The sequence below is a fragment of the Rhodamnia argentea genome, chromosome 1 (assembly GCF_020921035.1).
Source record: "Rhodamnia argentea isolate NSW1041297 chromosome 1, ASM2092103v1, whole genome shotgun sequence".
Taxonomy (NCBI): domain Eukaryota; kingdom Viridiplantae; phylum Streptophyta; class Magnoliopsida; order Myrtales; family Myrtaceae; genus Rhodamnia; species Rhodamnia argentea.
Window position 1 is genome coordinate 25,617,574 of NC_063150.1, and position 20,558 is coordinate 25,638,131.

The window sequence follows — 20,558 nt, forward strand, 5'->3', positions numbered from 1 at the left end:
TGGAGGAACTTCATTTTTTAAAAAAAGGTCTAGAGTAGATATTATTTTAAATAAGGTTATGAATTGCCCAAATCAATCTCAAATAAGGACCTGAGCTCGTCGGCCTGTCACGTGCTCACTAGCCGGCGAGCATGTGACTTTTCTGACGTTCGGAGCAAGGGCATTTTTGCCCAAAACAATTTGAAAGAAAAAAAGTCAAAACTCTATAATAAAAAATTCCAAAATTAATATTCTCTTCTCCAATCCACGTTCATGAACAAAACTAAAAGAAAAGGAACTATTGCTTGAGCAAGGACCGGTGATAGCTGATGGGGTGTGACCAAGTGGCAATGTCCTACCAGGCAATGGCGGCGGCGACATTCAAAGTTGAAGGATTTTGAAAGAAACTCAGGCTACAAGTTATAGTTAGGATAAAATTGTATTATGTGTTTGGTGTCTGCTCAAGAGAGGATAAACTCAGATATAAGAGGGTTATAAGTTGGATAAAGTTATTGCATGGAGAGGTGAGATAAAGGGGGATAGAATTTTTAATATCAATGACATGAAAATTATTTTTACGAATCAAATACTTTTTAAATTACTAAAATTAAATAGCATTGAAATTCTAGTATAAAAAATTCAAAATATCGAAAAAAATATCATTTTTATTTATATAATTAAATTTCTTTCTATTGCATTATATTACTATATATGTATAGTATTTATGTTAGGTATTTTAGTACTTTAGGTGTATTAGTACAGTTTACTATTTAAAAAAATTTATTAGAGAATGATGGAAGGGGAAAAAAGAAATAATAATTAAAGAATTAAAAAAAGAGAGCAAAAATAATAATAAATAAGCAAATAAAAATGAAGTAAGCAAGAGTGTCGTGAGATATTCTTACCATCTTTGCTTGTGCAAATTTTGTTGGGAAAATCCCTTATTATATTTTCAAGATAACTAAATAATCAAAAGTTGTTAATGTGTTTATTGAAAATATCTTAGTAGAAAGTGAACAAACCTAGAACTGGGGGTTCGATAACGCTTGGAGGTAAAATGAATAGGTGAATAGCGAAGTAAAGCCATGATTACAAATATACTTGGAAGAACTAGAAGATAGAAGCTAAAGTGAAATCGATGTATTTTGCCCATATCAAAGTTATCCGAAGTATGAAGTGAAAGACTGACGAAAACTAGACGAACCTTTATGGATGTAAAAAAGTCAAGAAAAAATGGAAGTTCATGGAGACTTGGAGGTTCCAGACAATGTGAACAATTTATATAGTCTTGGATCATTGAGATATTAAGGAAGACCAATGAGAAGCAGTTGGATATAACTAGGAAGCTAGATATAACTAGAATTTAATATCAACAGAATACTACGAAAACTGGATATAAGCAAAATACTATGAAAGACTGATAAAAGCAAAAGCCTAGTGATAGTCTCATATCATCAGAAAACTGAAAGATGAATATAACCAGAACTGCTGATATAAGTGGACAAATCAAACTAACTACGAAAATAATCTTGTGTAATATCGTGCAATGCTCATGGGATCTTTATTTCTTCAGTTAAGCTTGTGGTTGAGCTGGCAAAGATGGGTCGTCGAAGTGGCCGTGTTATTATATCGAGGGTATGGTTTTTTCTATTTTTGATATTCAATTAGGCTCTCAGCTTGCATATTTTCAAAGCCAATAATCACTTGAAGTAGCTGTAGGAACCTACCTTTCCACATTTGCACTGTCATGCACATGAACATATTGCATATGGCTTGCATAACATGAATATATTGCATCTGGCTTGCATACAGAAGAAAAAGCATCTCCTGAAGGCTTGGAAGTTTGGAACATGCATGCAGTGTGTAAGATATGACATTTTCCTCTCCATTTTATAATCTCTTGGAAGAAAATTCATTCACTTTGCCCGCAACACAATAATTATGTGATGTTTTATTTAGAGTTAATATCACGAAAAATTTCAAATTGATATATTTGTAATAAATTTATCCAAAACTAATTTTTTTACTACTAAAAACCCTTAACTAGTACATCCGTAATAAATTTACCATCCATTATTTTCCTTTAAATTTTTCCATCAAATTGCCGAGTTAGATGACACATGGCAATTTACGGCTTTACCAATTTGGGGATTTTACCTTCCTTTTGTCACATATATCCCAGTTTAGAGTTTTTTGTGATATTAACCTAATTTAATGAAAACTAATGAAGGGTAAATTTATCACGGATTTACTAATTCAAGGTTTTTGGTATTCAAAAAATTAATTTGGGGGTACATTTATCACATGTGTATTAGTTGGGGATTTTTGTGGCTAAAAAATTAGTTTTGGTAAATTTGTCAAATGCGCAAAAGCATTGGGCCTTTCATGGTATTGGCGCTTTATCTACCATGACACATTATCACGGAAACTATAGCAAAATTAGACGAGCCTAAATTAACTACACATCACCATAATTTATCAGCTTCGTTAGTTTTTGCACCTTAGAGTTATACATGATTTTTGCAAGAGTTAAGGCTCTGTTATGAATAACACGAAAATTATAATGAAATTAAAATTGAAAAGAAAAAAATGAACATATAGATTTACGTGAAATACCTTTGCAGGAAAAACCATGGGGAGAGGAGAAACAAAATTCACTATGGAAAATCTAGGATTACAAAAGGTAGCTTAAAAACTAAAGACTATTTCTATCTCTACTTCTTAACCTAATAACTTGAGAAAGAATATATACTATCGCTCCCTAACCCTAACGCTGGCCCAAGCCCATAAAAAATTCAAGATATCTCAATAAATCTCCACATTGGCTAGAATTTCTCAAATAGACAAAAGTAATAAATAATCTTCTTCTTCCACCAGAGTAAAACTTAGTTGCAGCAAACATTAACCAAACCCAAGCAATGCTTGGATTTTGCAATAGGTAAGGACTTCGTCAACATATCGCCTAGATTATTTTCTGTGTCAATCTCCAAGGTCTTCATATAGCAGTCAAATAATGTCCCGAAATAATGATGCCGCACATGAATATGCTTTGTCCTCTTATGATACATATGATATTTAATAAGATGTACATCACTCTGATTAGCACAATAGACAATAGTCACACCATGATTTACACCGAGCTCTCTAAATAAGCATATTAACCATATGGCCTCTTTAACTGCCTATGTAATAGCCTTATATTATGCCTTTGTAGTTAAAAAAAAAAAAGGCAACAATATGATATAAAATAGCTTTCCAATTGACAGCACAACCTCCAATAGTAAAAATATATCTCGTCAAAAAACTCATCTTATCAAGGTCACCAACTTAATCAAAATCAACATATCCTCTAAGAGTATCATGAGTCTTCCCAAACTCTAGACCACATTCAAAAGTACCCTTCAAACATCTCAAAGTCCACTTTATAGCTTGTTAATGAACTTTTCCTAAGCATGATAAATATTTACTTACCATGCTAATAACATGTGAAATGTCGGGTCAAGTGCAAATCATAGCATACATAAGGCTATCAATTGCACTAGAGTATGGAACATGTGACTTATATTTTGTCTCTTCATCTATATGTGTACATAAACTACCTTATAATCTAAAGTGAGCAACAAGAGGAGTACTTATTGGTTTGGAATCTCTCATGCCAAAACGATCTAATACATTCTTAGCGTAGCTTTTCCGAGAAAGATGCAATTTTTTCCCTTTCGATCTTGCCGAATTTCCATGCCTAGAATTTTCTTCATTGCACCTAAATCCTTTATCTCAAATTCAGCACTTAGCTGTGCCTTCAAATTTCGTAAATCATATTTATCTTTTGCTGCAATCAGCATGCCATCAATATAATAGCAGATAAATGAAAGAGCCATTTGGAAGTTTGCGCAGACATATACAATTATCATATTTGCTCCTACAATAGCCAAGTTGAACCATAAAGGAATCAAACCTTTTATACCATTGCCTAGGTGATTGCTTCAAGCCATACATAGACTTTTTCAATAGACAAACATGATCTTCCTCACCTTCAAAATGAGAATCCTCTAGCTGACCCATATAGATTTTCTCTTCAAGTTCATCATGCAAGAAAGCGGTTTTCACATCAAGTTGTTCTAACTCTAAATTATGCATAACAACTAACACAAGAAAAATTCGAATAGAGTTGTGTTTAACGAAAGGTGAAAATACATCATTAAGATCAACTCCCTCAATCTGACTATAGCCCTTAACAACTATATGAGCATTAAACCTGATGTCTTTAACTCCAGGAATACCTTCCTTTCTTTTGAAAATCCATTTGTGGCCCATAATTGTCTTTTCTTTTGGTGGCTTGACAAGCTCTCAAGTCTAATTCTTTTCAAGAGATTTCATCTCTTCATTCATAACAACTAACTACTTTGCTGAATCTTTTCAACAAACAACTTCCTTGTAGATTTAGGCTCCCTATACTCTACTAACTCTACAACTAAAAGAGCATAAGCAACAAAATCTAAGTACTTATACTTCTGTGGAAGCTTCACTATCCTTCTTGGCCTATCTTTGGCAGTAGAATATTGTTCCTCTTCAGGTTTTCTAACTTGATACTATCATTAGATGGCTAAACTGATTGCAAAGAAATTACTTCAAACTCTACCTTCTCCGCAACACTTTCTAGATTTTCTTGACAAGGAAAAGACGATTCCTTGCTAGGATGAAGGATAGGATTCATCAAAAGTAACATATTTGCTAATGATAATCTTAGATGAATTAGAATACCAAACTACATAACCCTTTACACTAAAAGAATAACCAAGAAAGATGCATTTTTTTGTACTCTAGGCTATAGTTTCACCCCACGAACATGTGTATATGCCGGTCATCCAAATACTCAAAGAGAAGAATAATAAGCAGGTTTACTCGACCATACCTCCTTAGGTGTCTTGCATTCATTAGATATGCAAGGATAACTATTTATCAACCAACATGCTATATTGACTATCTTAGCCTAGAACTTTTTGTCAAAACCAGCATCGGACAATGTGCACCTAGTTTTTTCCCATAAGGTTTTGTTCATTCATTCTGCAATACCATTTTGCTATGGTATATTCATAGTAGTATGATGCTTCATAACGCTTTCAATTTTGTAGAACTCATTAAACTCGCCTCCACAAAATTTTAGAATATTATCTTTTTCTCAACCTTTTCATCTTTACTGGTCTGCTTATCAATCAATGTTTGTCATTACTTAAATGTAACAAAAACATCACTCTTTTTCTTTAGAAAATAGACCCAAACCTTTTTGGAAAAATCATCAATCAAAGTAAGTATGTACCTTAAACCAGGGCCTTTCAAAGGAACTTTTGCAGGACCTCAAAGATCAGAATGAATATAATCCAACGTGCCATTTGTTGTGTGAAACTCTGTTTTGAAAATGGCGCTTTTCCAATTTGTCAAAAGCACAATGCTCACTGAAATCAAGTTTTCTAATTCTCTGACCACACAAAAGACCTCTCTTACTCAGCACCTCCATCCCTCTAATACTCATATGGCCTATTCTCATATGACATAATTTAGTGTTGTTTGATTTTGTTATAACGGAAGATTGCAGCTAAATTAGTAGTTACAGTGCCTTGCAGTTCATAAAAAGTTCCAATTTTTAGCCCTTTCATCAACAGAAGTGAACCTATCACATTCTTCATAACTCTACCTTAAGTGGTAAATCTACAACCGCTAGCATCAAGTGTATCCAAAGAGATGAGGTTCTTCTTCGGATCAGGAACGTGTCTGACATTCTTCAAGGTGCTGATCATGTCGTCATGCATCTTAATGTTGATAGTCCCAATCCCAACTACTTTGCATTTAGCATTGCTTCCCATTAGAATAACTCCACCATTATATTCCTTGTAATTGGAGAACCAATCACGATTATGACACATATGCTATGAATAGATTGAATCAAGAATCCAACCATCTCTAAATTTGTCTTTATCATACGCAACCAATAACCAATCTGCGTTTTCTTCTTCGGCAACAGCAACTTGATCGGGATTTTCATTTCCATGAATTTGTCTATTCTGGTAGTTTTGATTGTTCTGCCGATTTGCATTCCCTTGATTTTGCTAATTCATAGTATTTTCTCTTTGCTGCTTTGTCTTCGGTTTGGGACAATCTTGATATAGCCATTAGACTTTTAGTAGTTGCAAGTAAGATCCTTATGCTTTGATTTTGACCTTCTCCAGTCGTTATTGCTTCTCTCAATAGACCTTCAAAACTAAACCAGACCCATTATCCTTACTGCATTCAAAAGTCAATTCTTTATCTAGTTTTCACTTATTTAAAAGACTAGTCTCGGACATCTTCAAGATCAATAGTTACTCTACTAACAATCATGGTCTCTTTAAAATTCTTATAAGAGGGAGGTAGCGAATCTAACAATAAAAGAGTTAGATCGTCATTTACGATCTTAACATCAATACTCCTTAATTTAGAAATAATAGCATTGAACTAAGAAATATGATACTTAATGGAAGCACCTTCAGCCATACGAAGAATGAAGAGACGTTGCTTAATCATCAATAGATGATTTATCCAAAAAAAAAAATTTGCAATTTCATCCAAAAACCTGCAACTGATTTATGACATAGTACCTCCTACAAAACTTCATTCGTGAGGCACAGCTCGATAGTAGACAAAGCTTTTTCATCCAAATCTTCCTAGATTCCATCCGATGTGCTTTTAGGTTTCTTGGCTTCCCCAAATAGAGTTATCTTCAAACTATGTTGCGTAAAAACAGCCAATATACGAGCTGCCATAGATTGGAATTTTTGCTCCCATTAAACTTCTCAATATCAAATTTCGTTGCTGAACATGAAACCATAACTAGAAAATCAAACAACCCTATTACTCTGATACCAAATAATTACGACTAATGTTGAAATAGTAACGAAATTAAAACTGAGAAGAAGAAATGAACACACAGATTTGCGTGAAAAAACCTTGCGGAAAAAAATCACTGGGAGAGGGGAAGCAAAATCCACTATGAAAATTCAAGAATTACAAAAGGTGGCTAAAAACTAAAGACTCTTTATGTCTCTACTTTTTAACCTAATAACTCGAGAAAGAACAATATATATTACTACTCCCAAGCTCTAACGTTAGTCCAATTCCATAAAGAATTCAAGACATACGCAGCAGACTCCAATAGCCATATTAGGATCTGAGATAGACCGTATGTCACCATCAGAACTCCTAAAGCAGATCGAAGAGATTCTAGCCGCCAAATCCGAGGTGAGATTGAGATAATCGACCTTTCCTGATCCCGAGTCTATGTTTGCATGTGACAAAGTATGCATTGCTTTGGTCATATCTATTTTTCACAGTTTATTTTATTTGGTTTCATTATATCAATGGCATGCATTGATGATCGCATGTCAGAATTTCTATGGAGAACAATTTCAGGCGTGATGGATCTGATTTGGTCTTCGATTTATGCGCTTGACGTATAACTTTATGGTTCTTGAGTTCATGCACTTCTATTTACTTCTCAAATGGGAAGTTAGATTTATGCGAGCCACTCAGAGGGTTACTTTGCCCCATGGTAGGAGAGATTTTGGATGAATATAAGACTGCTTTACAGGTTGATGCACAAGTGAAAATATTTCCAAAAGTTTCCACAGGTGGACTGTCAGGTACGATGTCGCCGATGAAGAAGCGGTGAAGCATGCCGAGGCAGCGCATTCAGACGTGCTAGAGTGGTTGCAAAGTTTGTTGAGGGAAGTCTCTAGCATCCTTTTGAACCCCTACTATTTGGCAAGTCGATGCTGTTTACTTTCTACATGCTGTGATTGCCAAGAAATTGGAGAAAGCTTGTGGGGATTTTGTTTTCTGCTTCGGTATTTCGACTCGAGTTCTGCCATAAAGATTAGACGAAAAAGAACTTCCCCCGATCGACGCTTGTGTTCTATTTATGATGATTTGATAATATGTTTGTGTAGGATTGTTAACACCTAAAGTTACTCCCGGGGCCACGTGACGAGCACGAGCACGAGCTTTGATTGCCTGAGGGTAAGAGCATTGAAGACAGACTCAGAAGAACCTTGGAAATGCCACGTGTCAGAAAAAGTTTTGGCGGCATCTTCCTTGAAAGACGAAAGAAGAAGTGTGCGAAAAGAGCCACGATCGGGGCGGTTAATGAAAGATTGGCGGTAATCCCCACAAGGCGAAAAGAAAGGGCGCGGAAACCAAGAAACCGTCAAGGGACTATCCACATGACTTATTGGAAAATGTTAAAACGTGGAGCCAAAGAAAATAACCGCTCAACGGTTACCGGACTTGGTCTATAAATACCCCCCGGCCACAACACACACAAACACAAATACTCATCTCTACAATTAACTTTTAGCTTTTAGCTTAGTTATAGCTTTTAGATTTCCATCGTCGATTCAATTTCGATGAGTCTCATATCCAGAGTTAGGTGTCGTCGATTAAATTCCGGCGTACGCTTATTAGGTTCGATACCGTCGATTCAATGTCGAGGTTGAACTCATCGCCTATCTTGTCCAATACAGTTGATTAAATTCCGGTATTGTGTCCTACATCCCCCGTCCAGTGTCATCGATTAGATTCTGGCATTGTGTTCTACAATTTGGTCCGGCCTCGTTGATTAAATTCCGGAGTCAAATCCAAGTCCTAGTGTGTCGAAGTTCATTTCAATGTCGAATGAGTGGGCTGTCGAATTATCAAGAGTACGTATCACGCCTCTCGTGTCAATGTAAGTATTTTTCGCATTTGACACTCTCTGTCCCAAAGCGATCTAGAACTTCTTATTAGAAAACGAACGGATTAAGTTCGATCAAAAATTCTCGCGTTTGTGACCCTTCTGAGCTCCAACCCTTTCTTTTGGGCCAAGATCCATACGCCTGGGCCTCGTCGGAGGATTTCGAAACGCCAACAAGGATTTAGGATGAATTCTCGCTCAACTTGCTATTAAAGTCAAGAACTATGTTCACAATACACTATGACCCTCAAGGCCCTCTTCACTCAGCATTCTTGCTTGAAAAGCTTTTAAAGTTTTTGTTTTTTGATGTGGGTACAAATTCAGTTTTGCTTGTCTTGTAGTCCATTTGCTTAGCAACCGCACATTGAGAAGATTTTTATCGCTAGATTCAGAAAATCATACGCCAAGTTTTTTCATGCTAGCAGAGCAATGGGTTGACAAAGGAAAGTCAACATCTTGCACTAATCCTAAGTTAAAACGCTTTCAACTTGCTATCCGCTGAGGAACACTCCCAAAAGAAAAACATCAAAGAAAAAAAAAAGTTAAAACAAAGTCGTGTGTTTCACAATCACAACAAGCAAAAGTAAGCACAGTGAAGAGCCACCGCCCTTTAGGTAAAGATTAGGTGAATAATGCGTCACCAAAATTATGTTTTTGTCATTTTAATAAGGTCACACATAACAATGTTTTCGTAGATTTTCAGAGGTACAAAAACAAATACCTCAACCGCGCGTTGCATGACATTGAAACAATCGTCATTGAGCAAGCAGGTTGCCGCGGAAATCCCAAAAATATGCGGTCACGTAAGAGATTGTAATCTCACTCCTTGCATGGTATGCCGATATGACACAACATTACTAAATTATTAGGCACACAAAAGTGTTAAGATCTTAAAATAATTGGTTCCTTAAACCAACTGCTTTAAAAAGGAGACGACCCAGTTGTTTAGAGGTGATGTGGAGATTTCATTATACTTTATAATAGTACAGTTGGCCAACGACTCTCATGCAGCGGGAGACCAGAAGAAAAAGGAGACTTCAAAGGTTCAACTTACGTTCATCGATGTTGAGGGAAAAGTACACTAAAAGTACCATAACTTGTGTACGGCGTTCACTTGAGTGCCATAACTTTCAAAACGTTCACTTAAGTGCCATAATTTCAAAAATCGTTCATTTGAGTGCTACGTCGGAACAAAATCGTTCACTTGAGTGCTACAGTAACTTTTCGGGCGTGCCACATCATCTTTCCGGCGTGCTACAATAACTTTTTTGGCGTGCTACAGTAACTTTTCCAGCATCTACAGTAACTTTTCCAACATCTACAGTAACTTTTCCAGCTACCACGTCAACATGGCACTCAAGTGAACGTTTTTTAAAAGTTATGACACTTAAGTGAACGTTTTGAAAGTTATGGCACTCAAGTGAATGCCGTACAAAAGTTATGGCACTTCTGATGTACTTTTCCCCGATGTTGAAGTCAATGCCTCCAGAGGAACTGCGCATGGCAATATAGAACCCAGAGCCACATCATTCATTACAACTTCGTACCGCTAGATAGAAGCTTTTCCCCAGCTGATTTGATGTAAAACGAAGCTACTGTTCTTGAGCTTCTCCAGACTGCAAAATGAAGGCCAAGAACAGTGCTGAAGGTCAAAGCAGCGGCATTCATCTAGATATTCCTCAGCTTCAGAAGAAAGATGAAATCATCATTTCACCCGCTACAATCTTTGCGCCGAAAACTAGTGCTGGAAGGAGAGATGGACGCAGTGGACATTCTGTTTCCCCCACATTACCGGCTGTTCTGGCCCCAGAGAAAAAGCTTACTCTGTTTGCACTCCGCCTTGCGGTTCTCGAAAAAGTGGCCACTGCCTTGGGATACCTTGGTTTCGTCTGGGCAACGGTTGTGCTCCTGGGGGGCTTTGCCGTTACATTAGAGAAATCCGACTTCTGGTTCATCACCATCATTTTATTAATTGAAGGAACTCGAATATCCAGCAGGAGTCATGAGCTGGAATGGCAACACCAGTCCACTTGGTCAATAGCTGATGCCGGAATGAGCAGCTTCCGAGCGCTCAAATCGAGCTCTAGAGCTCTAGTTGAATCCATGCAGAATATGTTCAGTCCCGTGAGCTCTGCTACGAGGAAGCAAAGTCAACGCAGCAGGGAAATTTCTGAAACTACAGATGCGAAAAACATTAGAAAGCAGAAATTCAAAAGGAGGCCCACCCGGATTTGGACTTCTTCGGAAGTTCCTATTCTACCTTATGGAGGGTGGGTTTGCCTTTCGAGAAACATCAGCCAGATTTTCCACTGGCTCCAGATCTTATCTGCAATAGCCTGCGTCCTGCTCTCATTGACGAAGCTCATCAAGCACAATTATGGTGAGGTAGCTAAAGGAGATACGGACAAGAGAAACCGGAAACCTGCTCTGATTTTCTTTTATTCCTTGGCTTTGGCTGAAGCTCTGGTCTTCCTGATAGAGAAAGCTTACTGCGCGTGGGAGGTTGTCATCTGTAAGCTTCTTGAAGGGGTGAATGAGGAATGCGACCTGGGGGCTTCGGGTATGATCTCGACTCGGAGATTTTTCTACGACTGCTATTCGAGATGTCTTAATGGGAGCATTTTTGATGGCCTGGGAATGGACATGGTGACTTTTGCGATGGACCTCTTATGTTCAAACTCGCCGGATGAGCAGCTCATGGGAGCCAGGACTCTTCACCGGTTTTCTACTAAAGAACAGTTTTCAGATGACACGCTTCAGAAGATAGGAACAAGTCTGCCAGTTATAGAGAGACTGGTGGATATCTTAAACTGGAAAGACCCACAAGAGGAAGAAATCAGGCTATTAGCTGCAGAAATAGTTTCCAAATTAGCCGGGAAAAAGCAAAATTCCCTTCGGGTCACCGGAATACCCGGGGCAATGGAATCGATATTATCCCTTCTCCAGACAAACAGAAGCCCCAGTTCTATAGCAGACGAAATTGGCGAAAACAAAATCTTCTTGGACCATGAAGAATGTGGATTCTGGACTTTCAATAGTTTGGGACTTCTCATTCTGAAGAAACTAGTCCGTGATCACAATAACTGTGGAAAAATTGGAAACACAAGGGGCCTTCTTTCCAAAATCATAGATTTCACTCATGCTGATGAAGGAATATTGAAGGACTCAACTGTCACCACATCGCAGGTTTTGACTGTTAAAAGATCCCTACAGGTTGTGAAGATGCTGGCAAGCACAACGGCTACCACAGGGAAAAATCTCCGGAGAGAGATCTCGGAGATAGTCTGCACCATAAGCAACATAAGAGATATTCTACGATATGGAGAGAAATGGCCGGTTCTGCAGAAACTAGGTATTGAGATCCTTACTAGTTTGGCACTAGAAGACGATGTGTCGGAGAAAATAGGAGAGACCGGCGGAGTTCTGAAGGAACTGTTAAAGATTTTCTTCCAACACGGAGTACTGGAAGATAAAATGGATGTGAGGAACGTGGCCGGAGAAGCCCTGTCAATGCTGGCTTTCGCAAGCAAGAGCAACTGTCATCGAATCTTGACGTCGAATGTAGTGGAGAGGCTCCTAGAAGCATTGGAGATTCCGCTTCTTCGTGTTAATGCTGGAAGAATTTTGAGGAATCTGTGCACTTACAGTGGACCAGAGTCCTTCAACCAGCTAAAGGGAGTAACAGCAGCGACACCAATAGTAAGTGCATTCTTTGCAAAAGCTGAACCTGAGCCGGCAGCTGGATAACTGGAAAGGGCAGTTATGTGCAAGTTTAAGTTGTCCTAGAGAGAATGATATTAATTAATTGTTCCTACGTAACCATCTTTCCTCAACTCGGGTTCTCAAGGCAATCTTGTCAGGAGAAGGCAAACTACAAGAGGTGATGGTTGGGTTAGCGGCACATGCTTTCAAGTTCATGACAGCAGAAGGATCGACCGCCGTCTTCGAGGGGGCAGGGTTCAGAGAAGCCGACTTAGCTTGTGCTTTGGTAGAGATCCTGAGGGGCCACCGGAATCCACATATAAAGGTGCCAAGAATGAGAAGGTTTGCTATCGAGCTGGCTATCTGGATGATGAGGGACAAATTGAAGAATGTGCAGATCTTCAGGGATCTGGGCATGGAGGAGGAGCTTGAAGGAGTCTTGGATACGACATCAGAGCTAGACAGCTTCAATATTTTCTCTGGCAACATTGGATTAAGCAGGCACAGCACGACCATTCACTCACTTGTTGAGACCGCACTTGTGCTGCTGAAGAAGAGGTTTGATTGACGGATGGGTTACTGAGCAAGTGATGATGCCAATTATCCACCAAATGGGAAACAAGAAGGTATGCTATGTAGTCTCCAATACCAGGTAAAGAAATAAAGGCTGCGTTTGGTAGAATAAAATTCAGTCGTATCCTATGTTTGGTACCTGCCCAAGACAGGATAAAGCGAGATATAAGAAAGGATATTACCCGAATAAAATTATCTCATGCGAGAGATGGAATAAAGGTAAATAGAATTTCTAATATCCATGATGCAAAAGTCATTGTTTTAGTAACAGTTTCCCATGGAAAGAGAGAGAGCTATTGATGCCTAGTTGTTTGGTTCAATGGTTGGGGAAGCTCGTTAGTATTAGAATGTGAATAATCTTTGAATTCCAGTAAAAGAAATTCTCCGACCCGAAAAAAAAGGAAAAGAAATTCAAAATAACAAAACAAATAACAACCATTCATCATTATTTATTCGTATGTTTACTTATATACGAATTTCTTTCTATCTCACATTATAAATTTAATAGATGTAGTATTTATTATTATATTTATTACATATTTTATGCATTTTAGGAATATTAATATAGTTTACTATTTAGTAAAATTTTATTAGGGAATAATTGAAGGGAAAAAAGGAAAATAATTTTAAAAAAGAGAAGGAAAAATAATAAAATATAATCAATAAAAATGAAGTAGATAAGAGTGTCCTGACGGATTATCACCGTTTTCATTTATATAACTTTTAGGTTAATTTACACTGGTATGTCAAATTCATACCAAGCAATAAACAAAATAGGATGAGAAAATACATGACTTTAATATTATGATTTACTAAGCAATGGATAGGATATAGCACAATTCCTAAATTTATTATCTTATTCTATCCAGTCTTATCTTGACTAGAAATCTAGACGACCAGGCGTAAGGAGTTGCTTCTTTACCAACTACCGCCCGGCTTAAGTATGATGAAATGCTTCGGAAAGTTATCACCTTCCTTGTTTGTTCCTGCGGAATTTGTGCAATTTACAGCAACCCCAGGTGCGCTGCCACCGAAACATGTGCAAGAAGATGTGCACATAAACATGTGCACATAAACCCAAACATTCGTTTATTTTTCAATTTTACTCCTGAACATGGAAGCATCCAAGGGTTGCATATAACAGGACTCTGAGCTCACCAGGAGTGAGCAAATCAGACCGATCGGATCAGAAACCGTCAGAATTGGTGGTCCGATTCCCTGTCCTTAAAAATGAAACCGTTGATCGGGCGGTCCGGTTCCTAGTTCCAGTGATATAGGACCGGACCGGACCGAATCACCCGGATTGGACCGATCAATTTTAATTATTTTTTTAAAATTTTTAAACCTAATCCTAAATCTTATCTAATGTTTCCCGTGGCCTCTCTCAAGTACATGGCTAGTTTCCTTTGGGTGTGCTTTCAATGTTCTGATTCAAACACATGGCTTCTGTTCTTTCATTTGGGAATGAAAGGGACAAAATGAAATTTTACAATTTATTATAGGTTCCCGATTCCCAAGACCATCGGTCGGGTCCCCGGCCCCAAAAATTGGAAACCGAAGCACCGATTCCCGATTCTTGAGGGGAACCGGACCGGACTAAAACCTGCTCACCCCTAGAGCTCACTACTTCTGCTACTAAAATATTAGATTTTTCCTTGCGAATCCTGTTCTACTTAGCAGCGAATCAAGACTTAAGGATGACATAGTCCAACGCGATCATAACATATTCTCAAGTGACCACACAAGAACAAGAATCCCAAGAGGCAATTCATCGATGCAACAAGAACAAGAATCGGGAAGTTTTGGAGCTGCGATGAGTGAGGACTGAGAGTCTTGACGGTGAGCGAACTTGGTCGCTGCAACAGTCGCCCGACTTCACTGTATATTCAAGCTAAAAACACAATTTTTAGCCGTTTTTAAATATTCTAAATTAAGACACTTTCAATTTTCAAACGGAAAATTTCAAATGATAGCATGAAGTATAACTATTTTTCCAAAAGATCACCTAGATAGACTTTATTTCAAATAAAGATCTAGTTTGCGACACGACGAGCAAGTGATTTTTCTAGCGATTGAAACAGGGTACTTCCGTCCAAAAAAAAAAATCTGAATAATTTGCAATTCCTAAAAACCAAAAACCACAAAATATCTGCCCATCTTCATGTTCCGAGACTGCGTGAGTGACACTTTTAAAAATATATATATTGCTAAAATACCGTGAATAATTTTTTATAATTAAAAAAAAATCTGATTTTTTTCCATTTTTTATTTTGTTTTTTCTTTTATGTTTGGCAAGGGTCTTCGGCGACTGGCAACGGTCGACGACTAGTGGCGCCCGACGACGGCCGACATCGAGCACCAGCAACTGGCGGAAGGCAACCGGTGACGGGCTACAAACGACCCGATCTCGGCGAGCTCGAGGCTTGCCCGAGGCCTTCACAGGTTACATACATTTTGGGTTCAAGTTAAATGGGTTGAATATTTGGTCCGCATCAAACCCATATTAGACCCACATAAATTCAGGCTTTAACATTTCAACCCATTTTGACAAAATTTTAAAATTTTAAGTGACTCATATTCAATGTGGGCCCACTAAAACTGAGTTGATAAATAGGTTTGTGACCCATATTACCTCTTCGAGTTTGCAGTGAATGTCAAACTTGGATCTCGGTATCGAAGTTGAAGCACGATGAGGGATGCGAAGGTGCACGGATCTAGAAGATGAGAAGAAATTTAGGGCCTCGCAACTTTTTTTTTTTTTTTCGATATCATTATGGACAGAAGTGCCCCTATTCTACCTATTGGAAAAATCACTTGCTCCTCAATAGGCGAACATTTGGCTCAGCCCAAGTTATTATTTGATTCAAACCCTTATTTGAAATAACGTCAACTCTAAGTTCTCTTTTGACAAATGGACCTCACCTTAGGACCTTATTCTATCTATCCATTTTTCAACTGACCACTCACTTTTTCTTCGTTGTAATGACTGCACAAATGATAGTTTCTTTTTTCAGGTAAATGGTCCTTAGGTTTTCGAATTTTTACGAGGGAATGGCAATAATTTCTTATCACGCAATACCCACCTGGCTGGACCTCTAACACAAAGCAGGGGCCATTTGTGTGGTCCTCTTGACTCGAGATGAATACATTGGATAAGACATATCCAGCGAGCTACAATCTAAATCCCCAACCGCGCTTGACATGACATCGAAAGAATCGTCGAGAAGCAAGCAAGCGGCCGTGGAAATCCGAGAATGGGCCGGTCAGGTAAGATATTACAATGTTAATTCCTGCATGATCATTCGGATACGAAACACATTACTAAATTTTGACGTAACGAACTCCTCGGATAAGGAAGAAAGACCTCATTGCTCACAAGTAACGTGGTGATTTGCAAACTGGACCTTAACGATTATGAATTATAATAGTACAGCTGACCAAATGACTCATGCCCAGAGAGTCTCCAAAGCAGTCACCAAGCAGCAAATGCACCGCCGCCATGGAAAGCGAGTACTGGATCTTCATCGGGCAACAAGAAAGCTCATCCATAAACGTGCGGGCGAAATAGGATTTTGTCCAAGAACAAGACAGCTTCCAGGAAAGTTGGCAATATAAGCTGCCTAACCGTTACTTTTATAGAGGCATAGCTCCACTTTCGCATCCTAATCCAGGAAATTCATAAACAAAATTTCTGGAAATTGAAATCAGTTTCCATTGAAGCGCCAGACATAAGTTTTCCTCAGCTGGTTTGACGTGTAAAAAGAGGAGTCTGTTCTTGAGCCACTCCAGACTGCGAAATGAAGGCCAAGAACTCCGCTGAAGGTCAAAGCAGCATTCATCTGGATATTCCTCAGCTTCAGAAGGAAAATGAAACCATCATTTCACCCGCCACAATCTTTGAGCCGCAAACTAGTGATGGTAGGAGAGAAGGAAGCAGCGGAAACTCTGTTTCCCCTGCGCTGCCAGCTGTTTCAGCCCCCGAGAAAAAGCTGACTCTGTTTGCTCTCCACCTTGCGGTTCTCGAAAAAGCAGCCACTGGCCTGGGAACCCTTGGTTTCATCTGGGCGACGGTTGTGCTCTTGGGGGGCTTTGCCGATTCCCTAGACAAAACCGACTTCCCGCTCATCACCATCATTTTATTAATTGAAGGTGCTCGAATATTCAGCAGGAGTCATGAGCTGGTATGGCAACACCAGTCCACATGGTCAATAGATGATGCCAGAATTAGCAGCTTCCGAGAGCTAAGATCGAGCGCTAGAGCTCCAGTTGAATCCGTGAAGGAGGATATGTCGAGCCCCGTAAGCCCTGCTACGAGGAAGCAAAGTCAACACATCAGGGATATTTCCGAAACTACAGATGCGACAGATGTTAGAGAGCAGAAATTGAAACAGAAGCCAACCCGGATTTGGACTTCTTCTGAAGTTCCTATTGTACCTTATGCAGGGTGCTTTTTCCATTCGAGAAACGTCAGCAAGATTCTCTATTGGCTCCAGCTCTTGTCTGCAATTGCCTGCGTCGTGCTCTCATTGATGAAGCTCATCAAGCATAATTTTGGTGAGCTAGCTGAAGGAGACACTGACAAGAGGAACATGGAAGCTGCTCTGTATATCTTTTATGCCTTGGCTTTGGCAGAAGCTCTGGTCGTCCTGACAGAGAGAGTTTACTGGGAGTGGAAGGTTGTCATCTGTAAGCTTCTCGAAGGGGTGAATGAGGAACGTGATCTGGGGGCATCAGGTATGATCGCGACTCGGAGATTTTTCTACGACTCCTATTCGAGATGTATTAATGGGAGCATTTTTGATGGCCTGGGAATGGATATGGTGACTTTTGCGAAGGATCTCTTATTTTCAAACTCACCAGACGAGCAGCTCATGGGAGCCAGGATTCTTCATCGAATTTCTACAAAAGAACTGTTTTCAGATGACGCGCTTCAGAAGATAGGAACAACTCTGCCAGTTATAGAGAGACTGGTGGAGATCTTAAACTGGAAAGACCCACAAGAGGAAGAAATCAGGCTATCAGCTGCAGAAATAGTTTCCAAATTAGCCGGGAAAAAGCAAAACTCCCTTCGTGTCGCTGGTATACCCGGGGCAATGGAATCGATATCATCTCTTCTCCAGACAAACAGAAGCCCCAGTTCTGCAGCGGACGAAATTGGCAAAAAGAAAATCATCTTTGACCATGAAGGCTATGGCTACTGGGCTTTCAATAATTTGGGACTTCTCATTCTGAAGAAACTAGCCCGGGATCATGATAACTGCGAAAAAATTGGAAACACAAGGGGCCTTCTATCTAAAATCGTAGATTTCACTCGTGCTGATGAAATAACATTGAAGGACTCAAGTGTCACCACATCGCAGGTTTTGAATGTTAAAAGGTCCTTACAGCTTATGAAGAGGCTGGCAAGCACAACGGGTACCACCGAGAAAAATATTCCGAGAGAGATCTCTGAGATAGTCTTCACCATAAGCAACATAAGAGATGTTCTACGACACGGAGAGAAGCGACTGGAACTGCAGAAACTAGGTATTGAGATCCTTACCAGTTTGGCACTAGAAGACGATGCCTCGGAGCGAATAAGAGAGACCGGTGGAGTTCTGAAAGAACTGTTAAAGATATTCTTCCAACAAGGAGTACCGGAAGAACAAAGGGATGTGAGGATCGTGGCCGGAGAAGCCCTGGCAATGCTGGCTTTCGAAAGCAAGAGCAACTGTCATCGAATCTTGAAGTTAAATGTAGTGCAGAGGCTCGTAGAAGCATTGGAGATTCCGCTTCTTCGTGTTAATGCTGGAAGAATTTTGAGGAATCTGTGCACTTACAGTGGACCAGAGTCCTCCAACCAGCTAGAGGGAGTAACAGCAGCAGCACCAATAGTAAGTGCATTCTTTTGCAAAAGCTAAACCTGAGCCGGCATCTAGATAACCGGAAGGGGCAGTTATGTGCGAGTTTAAGTAGTCCAAGTGAGAATGAAATTAACTGTTCCCACCTAACCATATTTCCTTAATCAGGTTCTCAATGCAATCTTATCAGAAGAAGGCAAACTACAAGAGGTAATGGTTGGGCTAGCGGCACATGTTTTCAAGTTCATGACAGCAGAAGAATCCACTGCCGTCTACAGGAGGGCAGGGTTTAGAGAAGCCGAATTAGCTTGCGCTTTGGTCGAGATCCTGAGGAGCCACCGGAACCCACACATAAAGGTGCCGAGCATGAGAAGGTTTGCTATCGAGCTGGCAATCTGCATGATGAGGGACAAATCGACTAATGTGCAGATCTTCAGGGATTTGGGCATGGAGGAGGAGCTTGAAGGGGTCTTGGATACGACATCAGAGCTAGAGAGCTTCAATTTTTTCTCTGGCACCATTGGACTAAGCAGGCACAGCACGACCATTCACTCACTTGTTGAGGCCGCACTTATGCTGCTGAAGAACAGGTTTGATCAACCGCTACATTACTAAGCAAGTGATGATGCCAAATTATCCAACAAATGGGAATTCCTGAAGCAAAGAAATAAAGGTAATTGCTTCTTTAGCAATCCCGCCTAACTTAAGTCTGATGAAATGCTTCTGAAAGTTTACACCTTCCTTGTTTGTTCGCACGAAATTTGTGCCATTGACAGCACACCACGTGTACTACTACCGAAACATATGCAAGATGTGTACATACATCCACACATTCTTTTGCATTTCGATTTAACTACTGAACATTAAAGCATCCAAGCGTTGCATATACCGTGATTCTGAGCTCCCTACTTCTGCTATGAAAAGACCCGATTTTTCCTTCCAAATCTTTTTCTACTTACCAGCGAATCGAAGACTTAAGGACGATATACTTCAATTCGATCTTTACCTATATTCAACATGCCTACACCAAGAACAAGAACACCAGAAGGCAATTAATTCATCACACGACGGAAGGAAATCTCACGATGAACCCATAATTTATCTGCACCATTCGCTTCTCTGAAACCCCTTAAACAGGACGAGGTAGGAACCAAAGAGAAAATGGGAACTTGCAGCTGAACAGCTGACTCTACAAGGCGAAAAAGCGAATGAACTAAGCTCATAAAGTGATAGAACCGAGACGTTTTTGTGATGCATACATGTCAGGGAGCTTCGGAGCCGAGACTGAGCGAGGATTGAGCGTCTTGACGGAGAGCGAGCTCGGTCGACGTGAACTGCGAAAGTCAATAAGAAATGCTGGAGGGAAGCAAGGAAACGGAGCAAGGGGGGGACTGAATAGGTAAACGTATAAATGGTTCTGAACTTCTAGCGTAATCCGTCGTACTCTCTCAACTTTAAATTTATTGCATATGGTTTCTGAATTTGAATTAAACGTGTAATATAGTCCACAAAATTTTAATTTATTCAATATATTCCTTATAATTTTAGTACATATTTGATTTAATTACTGAATTTCATAAAAATATTATCTAATGTTATCCTTAAACTTGAGTTAACCGAAAAAAAAAAAAAACAGCATGGAACATTTTCATAAAATCCAGCAGTGACCATTAATGGCGAATAACAATCCAGCTGGTCACGGT

The 20,558-nt window shown here is 39.3% G+C and overlaps 3 protein-coding genes across 5 annotated transcripts in view; 2 read left to right on the forward strand and 1 right to left on the reverse strand.

Moving 5' to 3' along the window:
* LOC115728661 (disease resistance protein RUN1-like) overlaps nt 1-20,558 on the reverse strand; it is a 1,102,447-nt gene that overhangs the window by 456,821 nt on the left and 625,068 nt on the right. The window lies entirely within an intron of this gene.
* LOC125314779 lies at nt 10,364-13,010 on the forward strand. The gene is made up of 2 exons (XM_048277881.1): nt 10,364-12,434; nt 12,574-13,010. Exons 1-2 carry the CDS (start codon nt 10,364-10,366, stop codon nt 13,008-13,010), a joined length of 2,508 nt encoding a protein of 835 aa, XP_048133838.1.
* On the forward strand, nt 16,491-20,139 carry LOC115727459. Of its 2 annotated transcripts, XR_007197299.1 has the most exons (3): nt 16,491-18,888; nt 19,024-19,528; nt 20,122-20,139. XR_007197299.1 is itself a non-coding variant. In XM_030657676.2 (2 exons), exons 1-2 carry the CDS (start codon nt 16,813-16,815, stop codon nt 19,468-19,470), a joined length of 2,523 nt encoding a protein of 840 aa, XP_030513536.1. In that variant the 5' UTR covers nt 16,491-16,812; the 3' UTR covers nt 19,471-19,894. The 2 variants fall into 2 exon arrangements, 1 of the variants encoding a protein (XP_030513536.1); XM_030657676.2 differs by lacking the exon at nt 20,122-20,139 and having other exon boundaries at nt 19,024-19,894.